At 41.0% G+C, this 12,789-nt stretch overlaps 1 protein-coding gene across 24 annotated transcripts in view; it reads left to right on the forward strand.

Annotated features, from left to right (window-relative positions):
- Ttll5 (tubulin tyrosine ligase like 5) overlaps positions 1-12,789 on the forward strand; it is a 300,152-nt gene that overhangs the window by 67,970 nt on the left and 219,393 nt on the right. For all 24 annotated transcript variants that reach the window (XR_015444939.1, XR_015444938.1, XR_015444940.1 and 21 more), the window contains 3 exons: positions 5,134-5,235; positions 7,141-7,232; positions 7,979-8,086. Coding sequence is in view for 18 of the 24 variants with exons in the window: in XM_087195100.1 (XP_087051226.1) it covers positions 5,134-5,235; positions 7,141-7,232; positions 7,979-8,086 (302 nt within the window). In the remaining 6 variants the exon portion in view is untranslated. The remainder of the gene's footprint in view (positions 1-5,133; positions 5,236-7,140; positions 7,233-7,978; positions 8,087-12,789) is intronic.

The following is a 12,789-nucleotide window of genomic DNA, read 5'->3' on the forward strand; positions in this document are numbered from 1 at the left end:
ATTGATTATTCATTGTAATCATTGGTACATTTTAGGTATACAATATAATGATATTCATCATTGGAAATTTGCGCCTTTACATAATCTCTCTTGGTTCTTATTTTTCACCCTTGCCCAGCCCTCCCTTCAACCCCTCCATCCCTCCCTATTTATGAAGATTTTGTTCCTATTTTTCCATTTTCTCATATTAATTCCATTCCTTTATTTCCTTTCCCCTACCCCTCCCACTTCCTTCCCCTTTGCAACTTTTCTTCCTATTTCACATTACCTATTATACATTTAGTCCTTATTTACACTTTCAGTTTCTCACACCAGAGAAACTATTTGGTATTTATACATGTGTGTCCTATTTATTTCACTTAAGAGTATTGCCTCAATGTGCATCCATTTAGCTATAAATGTCTCTAATTTCTCATTTTTTATGGCTGAGTAGTACTCCATTTTATATAAAAACCACATTTTCTTTATCCAGTCTCCAGTTGATGGGCATTTGAGCTGTTTCCAAGTTTTAGCTATGACAAACTGTGCTGCTATGAACATGGGTGTACATACATCACTGTGGTATGATTCTTTTAATTCTTTAGGGAAGATCCCCAGCAGTGGAATAGCAGGGTCAAATGGGACTTCCAGTCCTAGTTCTTTGCGGTATCTCCGTACTGATTTCCACAGTGGTTGTACCAGTCGACACTCCCACCAGCAGTAGAGCAGGGTTCCTCTTTCCCCACAGCCCCACCAGCATTTGTTATTGGTTGATTTCATGATGGGACCATTCTTTCTGGAGTGAGGTGTAATCTCAGTGTTGTTTTCATTTGCATCTCTCGAATGACCAGTGATGTTGAACATTTTTTCATGTATTTATTTGCTATTTCTACTTCTTTGTCTGAGAAATGTCTGTTCATTTCAGATGCCCGTTTTCGGATTGGGTCTTTAAATTTGGGAGGTCTGATCTTTTTTTTGTTTGTTTGTTTGTTTTTTGTTTTTGGTACCGGGGATCAAACATGGGTCCTTGCGCTTGCACAGCAAGTGGCGAAACCATTGAGCTAAATCCCCGGCCCCTGGTCTGATCTTTTTAAGTGCTTTATAGATTCTAGATAGTAGACCTTTGTCTGAGGAACAGCAGGTGAAGATTTTTTCCCACATTGTGGGTTGTCTCTTCACGCTGCTGGTGGTTTTTCTTGCTGTGCAGAAGCTTTTTAATAAGAAGAGATCCCACTTGTTGATTGTTTGTGCTAGTTCACGGGCAACTGAGGTTTTGTTCATAAAATCTTTTCCTACACCAATGTCAGACTTAATTTTGAACTTGTAGGAAAGCTACAAAAATAGTGTAAAGACCTGACTTTTACCCTGCATCTAAAGACCCATTTGAATTCTGCCAGTTGTCTGAACAATGTTCTTTATAACAAAAGGACCCAGTTAAGGATCTCATGTCGTAGTTAGTTGTCAGGTTTCTTTAGTCTCCTTCAGTCTGGAGCAGTTCCTCAGTCTTTGCGTTACTCTTACAACCTCAGCATTTTTGAAGATTACAGGCCAGTCATTTTGTAGGTTTTCCCTCAATTTGGGTTTGTCTTTATTTTCTCACGATTAAATCTAGGTTTATGTATTTGGAGCCAGAATACCACAGAAGTGGTGGTAGTTCTTCTTATTGCTTTGTATCTAATGGCCCGTGGGAACTATTTAGTGGTATAGGACCCTTTCATTAAGGTGATTTCTACAAGATATCTCCCCTGCAAAGTCATTTTGCCTTTCCTTTTGTATTTTATGAGAAGATACCTGAGTTCATGTAAAATAGTATTCTTTATCCTATTTTCACCCAATAACCTTAATATCTGTGGATTTTTTTGCCTGAATTAATTATTGCAAATAATGTTTGCCAAATGATTTTCTAATTCCACCATTTCTTTCATTTATTTATTTAGGTGTTTACTTCCAGGAAGAGCTTTTTGTTCTCATCTTTTCATTTGTTGTACTAATGAAGGCTCAAGGATTTCTATTTTATTTAATGGGTTCTTCTTTTTTTTTGTGTACTGAGGATCTCACTCGGGTCCTTGCTCTTGCAAGGCAGGTGGCAGAACCACTGAGCTAAATCCCTGGCCCTAATGGGTTCTTTTATTCTGGTTTATTTTGGTGCTCCAGTTATCCCAGATTTAGCTAAAGGGAGCCCTGTTAAGCTGACTTTTGTATCCTTTTGACCTGTCCCCATTATTCTTTGAGCACAAGATGTTTCAGGCTCATTTTCTTCTTTTCTCTTACCTGACCCTGCAGTAAGTCATATATCCAAGGAGCTTTGTCATGACAAATAGTATTTAGTAATCAAGATTTGGCTGCTAGGAAGCTCATTGCTCTGGATAACTTCAGAAACATATACATACATGGACATTTATATCTGTATTTATTGCTATCCTTGTCTCTGCATTGAAAAGTAGTTAATATTAATACTTCCAATTCTAGTTCAAAACTACATCCGAGCCTTTTCCCTTTCCATATTTTAAACTCTCTTCTCCAATAGTGAGAAATCTGTCTTCCGTTATCTTCAGCATATTTAATATTTACTCAGTTCCCTTGAGAGTAGCCAATCCCCTGACCTTGCTGGGCCACCACCCCACTCAGAGGCCCACCTGTGGATTTAGACCCCTCCTTAGGCAACCTGTAGCACTGTCTCAGGGCCCCCTTTCCACACCATTCACCATCTTCCTACCCTCCATGGGGCCAGGCTGCTACTGGGCTACAAGAAGCAATGTTAGTCAAGTAATTCAAATTTTAAAAAGCAAAAATATCAAAACAAAACAACAACAAAAACTTCTTTGTAGCTTAATCAGATAATCAGAACTTGACTAGTAGACCAGATCTGAGACTAGTGTGACCCCTGGTCTAGATAGTAATGAGAATGATGATCAGAGAATGAATATCATCTGTGGAAGGACGGATTTTCATGAGAGCTGAACTATCTAACTGGGTTAGGAAGAAAAATGAGCACATACCCCTGCCTTTCCTCTCTCTGTGGTCTTTTGCACCATCCATTGGGCTAAGTAAAATACAGAGTGTAGTGCTTTTGCCTCCTAGGGGAACATTTCCATTAATTTAAGGAGTTTTGGGTTTTTTTTTTTTCCTCCATATTTCTTACTGCTTACTGGTTCTTAGGCTCTGTGGAACCCCACTCTTTGTCCTTAGTAACCTTGTTCTTGCTGAGGGTTCAAAATATAATGACCCAGTGAAAGGAAGATGAGGAAGAAGAGTGATTTTGTACAAGTACATTGCCCTTGAGAAAAAAGGAGTGTAGGAATGGATAAACGTGTCAGGTGTCAGATCTGCCCAACCATGGGATTTTGCCCGGCTCATTATGTTGACCAACTTAGACCAGGTTCTCACAATCAGCGGAGATGAGAAGCCTCTTTCCGTGAAGCAGAACTTTCCCCTCTCTCAAACTCATCATTTTAGGGAGAGGAAGGTGGGAGGTATGTCACTGTGAGGTAACATCGGGTCAAGGCAGGCAGCCTATGGTGGCCAGCCTGGGCCCCCTTTGTGTTTCCCAGGAATTCATAGTGACATCTTCCATCTGCTTGGAGAATCACTGCAGGAAGAAGATTGGGATGTAAAGGCGAGGCTGAGCCAATGAGTGAAATGATGAAGAGTTCAGTGATAATTCCCGGAAGTTTGTTGAAAATCTGAGGTCCTTCTCAAGCACAGACACAATCCTTGTCAAACGCTTGTCCTTTAGGCATAGGCTGGTCAAACTTCTCTCTTTGTCCACATCCTTTTCCTGGCCTCGTATTTGTTTTAGTTTTTTGAGTTTAGCTCTTTTTTTTTTTTCTTCTCACTACTATTTCTTTGGCTCTTGTATGTTTCTGATACAGGGAATTAGGGAGTGAGATAGTGGGTGGGTGAGAAGAAATGGAGAAGAGGAAAATTTTTAAACGCTGACCTTTAATGTGGTAAGAATTCATGTTGGCTTCATAGTCTGGATAAGCATATGTAAATAATTTGTAAATCATATGAAAATAAAGTTGTGGCCTTCCAGGTTTTTTTCACACACTTGGATCTGCCTCCTGGGAAAAACACTTCAGGGGAGGGTGATATGGTTTTTGAGGTATGTAAACAGGGCTTGATATTTACCATATCCATTTGCCTTGAGTGGCCTTTTGTTGATACTGAACATCACTGGAAGGTTTTCTCTTTCCGTGCTTACTTCCTTCAGAGGCACATATATTTTCTGCTTTGGTCTTCTTTTGACAGAAGTCCAGGATATCAGATTGCTGTCCTGTTTTCACTGGGCTCCATGTTTAATCCCTCTGTCGTCTGCCTTCCTTCCAAATTCAGGAATTAGCCTCTTGTCCTATGCCCATATTTATGCTGTTTTGCTTTGTCTGCTCTTAATGTGGCCATTATTGTTCTTTTTAAATTAAATATTATAGATCAGTTCTATTCTTTCTATCGATGTGATTCTATCTATATTGCTGTGCTGTCCTTTTTTTCTTTTACTTAACCTTACCCCCTAGAGTGTTACAGTACCAGGCTCTGTGTGGACACTGTTTCCTGATCAGCTAATACCCAGTTATCCCTAGTGGCCAACACACAGTTTCCCAGGTTGTGAGTAACCATACTTGCAATTTCTCATCCTTCCTATTGATATAAAGTTCTGTATCAGAGAAGCAGCATCTCACAGTAGTTAAGACCAAGAGTTTTAGAGTCTGTGTGATCTTGTGTACATTACTTAATCTTCCTGGGTCACATTGAGTTCTTGTATCTATTTTAAAAAGTAAATATAATGTGATCTACATTCATAGTTTTTTTTTAAGGATTGAATTTATATGTGATATTATATACAAAACACTTAACATGGGCTTTAGCACTTAGTAGGCATTCAGTATTTATTAGGTAATGATGTCACCCTCCATCATCATTATTATTATTATCATTATCATTATTATTTCACTGATCCTTAGTTCTGTTTGTTTTCCTTCTTTCCTTTCTTTCTGTTTGAGACAAGGCCTCACTATCCAGTTCAGGCTGGCCCTGAACTTATGGTGATCCTCCTGCCTCAGCCTCCTGAGTGCTGGGATTATGAGTGTGTGCCACCACACCAGGCTGTTTTCTTGAAACTCTGATCCTGGCGCTTAACCTGTGTCCTTCTATCAGGTTTGCAACCGTGCGATATGATCAAGGAGCCAAGAACATTCGGAACCAGTTCATGCACCTGACAAACTACAGTGTGAATAAGAAGAGTGGAGACTATGTAAGGTACTGGCTATGTCTGAGCTCAGAGTCAGAGAAGTCAGGTGGAAAGTTAACACTTACATTGTGGAAAGTTAACACTTACATTGCATAACATTGAGTTTCTGGCCTTGTAACACTTATGGAAGTGTCATGGTATGCAGCTTTAAGGCATATTTGTTGCTGCTGCACCATTGCTTGTATAGTTATAGGGCTGCCTTTTTCCACCAAAATATGCCTTCGTCATTTTATTTTCCTGATTGTCTTCCCTCACTTGACTTGAGAGTGGGAATTTAATAGACATATGAAACTTGTTTTGTTTGGGGTCGGTCTCACTATGTAGTGTAGGCTGGCCTTGAACTCACAGTGATCCTCCTGCCTCAGCCTCCCGAGTGCTGGGATTACAGGTCTATGACACCATGCCTGGAGCAACTTTTTAGAAATCAAGAAATGAGGTCCCGGGGTCGGGGATTTAGCTCAGTGGTTCAGCCACCTGCCTCGCAAGCACAAGGTCCCGAGTTCAATCCCCGGTACCAAAAAAAAGAAATGAGGTCCCTTCAGCACTTGGAAAACGTATCAAAAGTTGAAAAATATGTGTACTATTTGACACAGAAGTTCCATTTCTAGGAATTTAACCTTAAGAAATAAAGGATATATGCATAGGATGAGGGATAAGAATGTTTTTTACTGTGTATTGTTGGGTGGTAAAAACACATTTCAGACAGTATAAGCAACTGAATTTCCTGGTTGAATAGATAGATATCTAAAGCTTATTTTTGTTAAGAGTAAAAAGAGAGAAAGATATACACTGAAATTTCAACTTAACTATAAGGGGTGGGATTGTGGGTGAGTTTTATTTTCTTCTATATGCTTTTATGCATTTTCTAAATTTTATTTGGTCAGGAAAAAATTAAAGAAAGAGAGAAAACCAGCTCAAAAAGAATGTAGTGGAAGAAAGGAGCACCGACCCAGCTGTGTGGAAATATTCCTCTTGCTCTGTTTCCTTTCATCCTGATAATTTTGCCAGAAAGTGGAAAAATAGAAAAGAAACCAAACAGTCACTTTCTACTCAGACTAAAAATAGGTCCCTAGCATGTCCAAAGAAAGAAAGAAAGGAAAGAGTCTGGAAATGATGGGATAGCTGCTGAAGCTGCATGGGTTTCATCGAGTGGCCTGTGGCCACTGTTTTGCATTGGCTGAAGATACTGTACCCTTCAGTGGGGAAGAGGAGTGGAGGTGTGGCTGGTGTAGAGGGTGGGAAAGGTAGCAGGAATCGAGAGGGCAGCTGCAAAACACAAGTTCCGGGCCGAAGGCCTTGCAGCATTCACGGGCATCTGCCCCCCTTGCCATTACAGCAGTGGGGTGCTTCCCCTCCCTGACGGTACTCTAGTGTGTTCTCCCTCCCATGATGACTCCGTCTACCACCACAGAGGAGGAAGCTTTCTTCTTGTGCCACAGCAATTCTGTGTGCAGTTATCGAGTTAGAGTGCCACACTAGATTAGCTCACTCACTCGTCCCTGTTGGGCTCTGGTCTAAAAATGGCATCCAAGGTTTTCTAGACTCATGACATTTACCTCAAGGCCAAGGTGTATATCCCCATTATTATTCGTTTATTATAAGTGTTTTTAAATTTGTTCACCTTTTTTTCACATTTCCTTCACTCTTTTATAATTGTTTGGTTAAGGAAGAATTTACCTTCTTCTTCCCTACCATCTTCAATAGGGCAAATGAAATGCATTTTGATTTTCATTTAAGAAATTGGTAAATTGGTACAGAGGGATATGTAACAGAAAGAGCATGGAACAGTGTGTGAGTGCAGGTTAGCAAAATGAACGTTTTTCCAAAAGCTTAAAGACTGTTTATAAAGAACCATATATATATGCAGCCCAGCCTAGTGACATATATGACCTTGATTCATTCATTCCTTTTAGTTGTGATGATCCAGAAGTGGAGGATTATGGGAACAAATGGAGCATGAGTGCTATGCTCAGGTACCTGAAACAAGAAGGCAGAGATACAACTGGTGAGTTTCAGCCCCTTTCCTCCTTGATTCCTCTTTGTACAACTTTACCATCATCTCTTGCGAGGAGTCATTCTTGTAACTTTGACAGTGTTGCTGAGATGCCCGGTGGGATGATTTGCTCTTAGAGTTGCTTTTTCCTGGGGTTTATAAAATGGGGAACAGGCTTTTCATGAATCTCCAAGTCCCTTTTCTTGTTTGTAGTTTGGAGGCATAACTTTTGGCTTTAATCCTTAGTGAATTTATTCCTCTCGAATGTTGAACTGCTAACTAAAAGACAACCAGCTTTTTATGTAATAAATTGCATATCTCTGAATGGGCCCTGAGTTCAAATTTTTCTAAGTTAATCTCTTTCATTCCTGTTGCTTAGTTGGAGCAGGGGCAGAGTGGAGTTTGAGTACAGGGTGAAGAACAGAATGGGCACCTAGGGCTGAGCCTGAGTGGAATGGGAGCAGTGTCTCAGTCCTCTAGGGGGGAGGTGATGAGCCAGAGTGAGAAAGGAAGACAGACTCCTTTCCCACTGTCTGTCTTTTGTCATAGGAGACCACCTGAGCAGATCCCTGTGCCTGTGTTCTCAGCTGTATCAACCTATTTATGGCTGTGTCTGCCCCTGTTGCACCCATTCCAAGGATTACAATACAGAAACTTTCTGAATAAGCCCACATGCTTTTATAATTGTATCGTGACCTGCTCCTAATAATGTATGCATTTTAGTATTTCCTTCTTTATTTTGAACTTCTTTTTTGCAGCACTGATGGCCCACGTGGAAGACCTCATCATTAAGACGATAATCTCCGCTGAGCTTGCTATCGCTACTGCTTGTAAAACCTTTGTTCCTTATCGCAGCAGTTGCTTTGGTAAGGAGCTGCAAGAAGCTTGGGATGTTTTGTGAGGAGGATCCTGAGGGGTTGGGATGGGATTCTGGGGGTAGGGAGGCTTAGCAATGTGCAGGAATGAGAGGTACATGGACTTTGGTTTCTTTCTAAGCTCAGATAGCACATGCAGAGCCCACTAAGAAGCCGGGGTGAGCCTTAGTTGAAAGTCCCCTGAGGAGTAACTAGCTTTTGTTGTGGGAGGCAGGATTGGAACTAAGCGTGGGTCTCTCAGAGTGCAGTCAGAAAAAGTCTGCAATGGACTGTACAGGAATCCAGCTCTAACAAATATATTCCAGAGCTCTTTGGCAGCCAGAGTGGGAATTGTTCCAAGCCCTGGCTGGTACCAGTATGTGCTTTCTCCCACTTTCTGATGATTCTTTTTTTGTTTTAGTCTTCTTTCTAGTGGGTTCTTTTTCTTCTTTCTTCTCTTTCTCCTCCTCCTCTTTTTTCCCCTCCTCTTTCTTTTCTTCTCTTCCCCTTCCACTTCACCCCCAACCTTCTGATTGCACCTAGGAGGATTAATAAGCAATTGTCAAATACTGGGTCAGGAAACCTGTTAACCTCCTGCCCCCTACCTGTGGCTGTGGCATTGAGAGTGTGGGTGAACATTTGCTTTCTCCGTTCACAGGAACCTGTTAGTAATCACCAGTATGAATGTCTGTAAAGTCACACAGGCTTTCAGCAGGGGCTACGCTGGTTAATAAAATGTACTCAGGTCACTGATAAGTTGATTAAAGCTTAGTGTGGCACATTACAGGCAGTAAGGATGTAAGAGGCTTGGCTTGCTTAGGAAGTAAGGAACTTGGGCTTTAGAGCCAGGTAGCCTTCATTTGAAACCCATTTGCACCCATTGCTAGCTACTTTGATGATTTTCAGTAAGTTAATCTGTTTTCTCAATTGTAAAGTGGCAGCTGCAGTGGTATCTACTCCTTAAAAGCACCATGAAGATCAAATGAGATGCTGCATGCAAAGTGCTTGGCACAGTGTCTGGCTTAAGCTGCACTCAATAAAAACCATTTTTTAATTATTTTTATAATTAGTCATTATAACTCTTGATCTCTTTAATGGCTTATCATAACAGTCTGTGCTTAAGAGGTACTAAAATAAGGGAACTGTTGAGACCCTAAATCAAAGATGTATTAATCTGGACCTAAAATGGCACAGGAAAACAAGATTATACTACCACGTTAAAATGCACATCTAGATGTTCATGTCTTCTGAGGTCCTTACATGTCTCGTAGGCTTAAATAGTATAATTGAAACACGATGTGACCTTCAAGGCCTCTAAGGATCTGACCCCAGCTGAGTTTTCCAGAACTCCATTTCCCCCTCTTACCCAATAATCTAGCTGTTCTGTACTATAACTCGGAGCATGCCATGCTTTGTGCCTCAGACAGTGCCTAATTTCTGTTGTCCAACTTGAAAACCCTCCTGTCAGCTTCGCACACCTGCTACTTTTCTAAGACTCCTCATTGCCTCCTCTGGGAAGCTTTGCCCCACATAGCACCTTGTTGTTTCCCCTCCCCTGCTGTTCGAGGCTTGTTTCCTTCTTCCCATCATTTCATGATGTTTTCTTCATAACTATGCTTGCTCTGTGGTCTCTGGGTTTATCTTCTTGAATTCTTGACAGTCTCTGTGTCCCCCTTCCCACCCCACTTTTTTTCTTACACCATTTCCCTGGACTCCCCAGGGACCTTTTCTAACCCTTTGCCTTTGCACATGCTTTATTTATTCTGTGTCTGGATCATTTTTCTTGTCTTACTTTACCTCCTAGACAGCTGATATTCTTCAAGACAAACCCAAGTATCCCTTCCTTGGTGACCTTTTACTAACTCCACTGGTCAAGGTTGGACTGTCCCACCCTCAGGCCCTAGACCTCTGCTCATAACTCTCCGCTAGTCCCTGCGTGTCGTCTGGTAGCCATTTATGTGCCCATCTCTTCTACCAGATGGACGCTCCTGGAGGACAGTGACAAGGTCTCCATTGATTTTGCCCCTCTAGTACAGAGCAGCGTCTTTTGCTCTTAGAGGTTGTTTGGAAATGTTTCCCAGGTGAATGATTGGTGCTTGCTCTCATTGCCTTTAATGGCCTGGCAGGAGGCTTCCCAATGGACCTGATTTGGTAAGGGCCTAGAGCTCTTACAGTTATTTCAGTGTGTTTGAAGATAGAACCCAGTGTGTTTAGAAATAGAACTCTAAAACCTCATTAGATTAAAATAATAAATAAAAGTTTCTTTTCTACATCTACTTGGTTCTTATATGAAAGTAAATTTCTGTCATGTGTGGTGGCACACACCTCTAATTCTAGTACTCAGGAAGCTGAGGCAGGAGGATAGCCACAAGTTTGAGGCTAGTCTGAGCTACATAGTGAGTTCAAGGCCAGCCTGAACTACATAGTGAGACCTGTCTCCAAACAAAACAAAACAAAGTAAATTTCTTATAGCCCTTATTGTGAGAATCTTTGTTCTAAGGAGTTAATCATGAAAGCTTCTCTAAATATTTCCTTTTAAATGTTGTTTTATTACCTGATTGCCTTTTGGAAGCTTATAAATTTACCAGATTTAATGGGAGTAGAACATTTTGATGGGAAAGTAGTAGTGATTTCCTCTGACTCAGTGAAATACTCCCTAGTCCATGAGACCAGCATGGGTCTCCTTTCTCCTCTCCTGCTTGTGTTCAGTTTCAGTCAGCTGAGTGCATCTGGAGTTTTTTAAATTGTTGACTGTCTTCTTGGCTTTTGTGGTTCTAATTCCACTTCCTGTCAGCCCTGGGATTTTGTGTGCTTTGTTAGCCTCCCCTGGGCAGATATGATTCTGTATACGTGAGTATATTTGGATGATCCCTTTGTCTCCTAACTCATAGCCTCCCCTGAGGTTTAAGTTACAAGGAGTAAGCATTTTTTTTCATTTGTGTTAGAGTAAACAGGAATTGAGAGTTTCCCAGAAGATTTTGGTTTAAACAGAGCATTGGTGAGGAAGCAAGTAGTTCAGGAATGGGGTTCCCAATATTCTTCTGGTTATTATTGCTGACCTTCCACTTTATGACTCTCTGCCAGGGGCATTCCATTGCCATCTGAGGGTTTCTGTCCTGTGCTTCATTTTCCACCCTAACACCTGTAATGAATGTCCAGCTCTGTTGCCAGGAACCTTCAGTTATTTCATTCATACCTTTATTTACACATTTAACTTTTTTTTCAGTTTCTGCCACATGCCCGGCATAGGTTAGTCTTTGAGCAGTGCATTGCCATCAACAGTTTGTTCCTCTCAAACCAGATTTTACATGAGATAGTAAATATATAGATCTGGATTTGTGTCATCAGTTTTATGTATAGGTTTAGAAGCCTTCACAGATTATCTGAAATGTAGCCATTTAATGCCTTTTCATAGGATTGTACATCTGAGAGGACCTTAGAAAATAAGTAGTCCAAATATAGAAATGGAGACCTTGAGAAATGAATCCCTCTCAGGTTCTATAGCTAGGGAGTGAAAGAGCTTGGATGAAAGAGGCTGGAGAAGTGGAACTTTGCAAGAGCCCTGGCAGTCACTGCGTCTTGATCACAGGACTTCAATTGTGTAATCTTTGATGCCTCCTCCAGTAAAACAGATTTTTGACAGTATAATTATTACTGCCTCCCAAGATTGTGAAAATATGATGTCATGTGTAAGGATATGCTTCACTAGCAGCTCTTTAAATATGCAGAGGAAATTGGCACTGTGAGATCACTATGGGAACAGCTTTTTGACCAGTTGAAGAAAAACAGCCAAAAACAACAGGATATTAGCTGTCCTCTAAAGATGTTGCTGCTAACAGCGGTTTTATCTTTGTGTGTGAGGATGGCTGAGGTGATGAGCTATATCTGGTTCTCTGTAGTGTAGGATCATGTGGACCAACTGTGGGGCCACTTAGGGCACTGACGAGCTCGGCCTTATTTTGCTAAGACCAATGACTTGTTTGCTCAGACCAGCCATGCTTGGTACATCTCTCTCTGTTTCTGTGGCTTCTGTTCTTGCCATTTCACAGGGTAAGCTGACATTGTTGGAGGAAAGGTGTCCATAAATGACTGGAATGAGTGAAAGTGGGAAGCACACCCATAAAAAATAAGGAAAGTCAAAGTATTTACTTCTTAAGATAATATCCTTTCCTGGTTTATCCCTTGCTCCTGTTGAGGCTGGAAAGGACATTTACTGTCACACAGATTTCTGTGGGAAGTACCTGCTGTTTGTCAAACATTGTTTTTTTCCCGTTAGTCCTCAACAGTGTTGATATGTACTATCTATCAATCATGTACCATAAAACCCTTATTTTATAGACAAGGAAAAAAGATTCAGAAGGGTTAAGTAAGTTGTCCTAGGTCATGAGGCTAATAAATAGCAAAGCCAAGTTTGGGATCCAGGTCTCTCTGCCTCTTTCTGTACCCACATAAAGACAAGTTCTGATGAGCTCGGCCACTTTTGGCATGCCTGGTATCCTGTGTTCTCCTCTGGTCTCCTGTAACCAGATCAGGCCTGAAAAAGGGCTCTCTTTCCCTCCTAGTCAGTAGTACCTACTTCTAGATACTCCTTTCAAGTCTACCCTTGTATCTGATGGCCAGATACCATATTGACTTACTGGCCTAGTTAACAGTTGGCTTTGGGCTTTTTCTTTTATTGAGTTCATTTTCCTGTGGGATCTTGGTCTGATTTTTTT

The sequence above is a fragment of the Heterocephalus glaber genome, unplaced genomic scaffold (assembly GCF_053883595.1).
Source record: "Heterocephalus glaber isolate CG9 unplaced genomic scaffold, H.glaber_assembly_v1.0 deba00001608, whole genome shotgun sequence".
NCBI classification, from domain to species: domain Eukaryota; kingdom Metazoa; phylum Chordata; class Mammalia; order Rodentia; family Bathyergidae; genus Heterocephalus; species Heterocephalus glaber.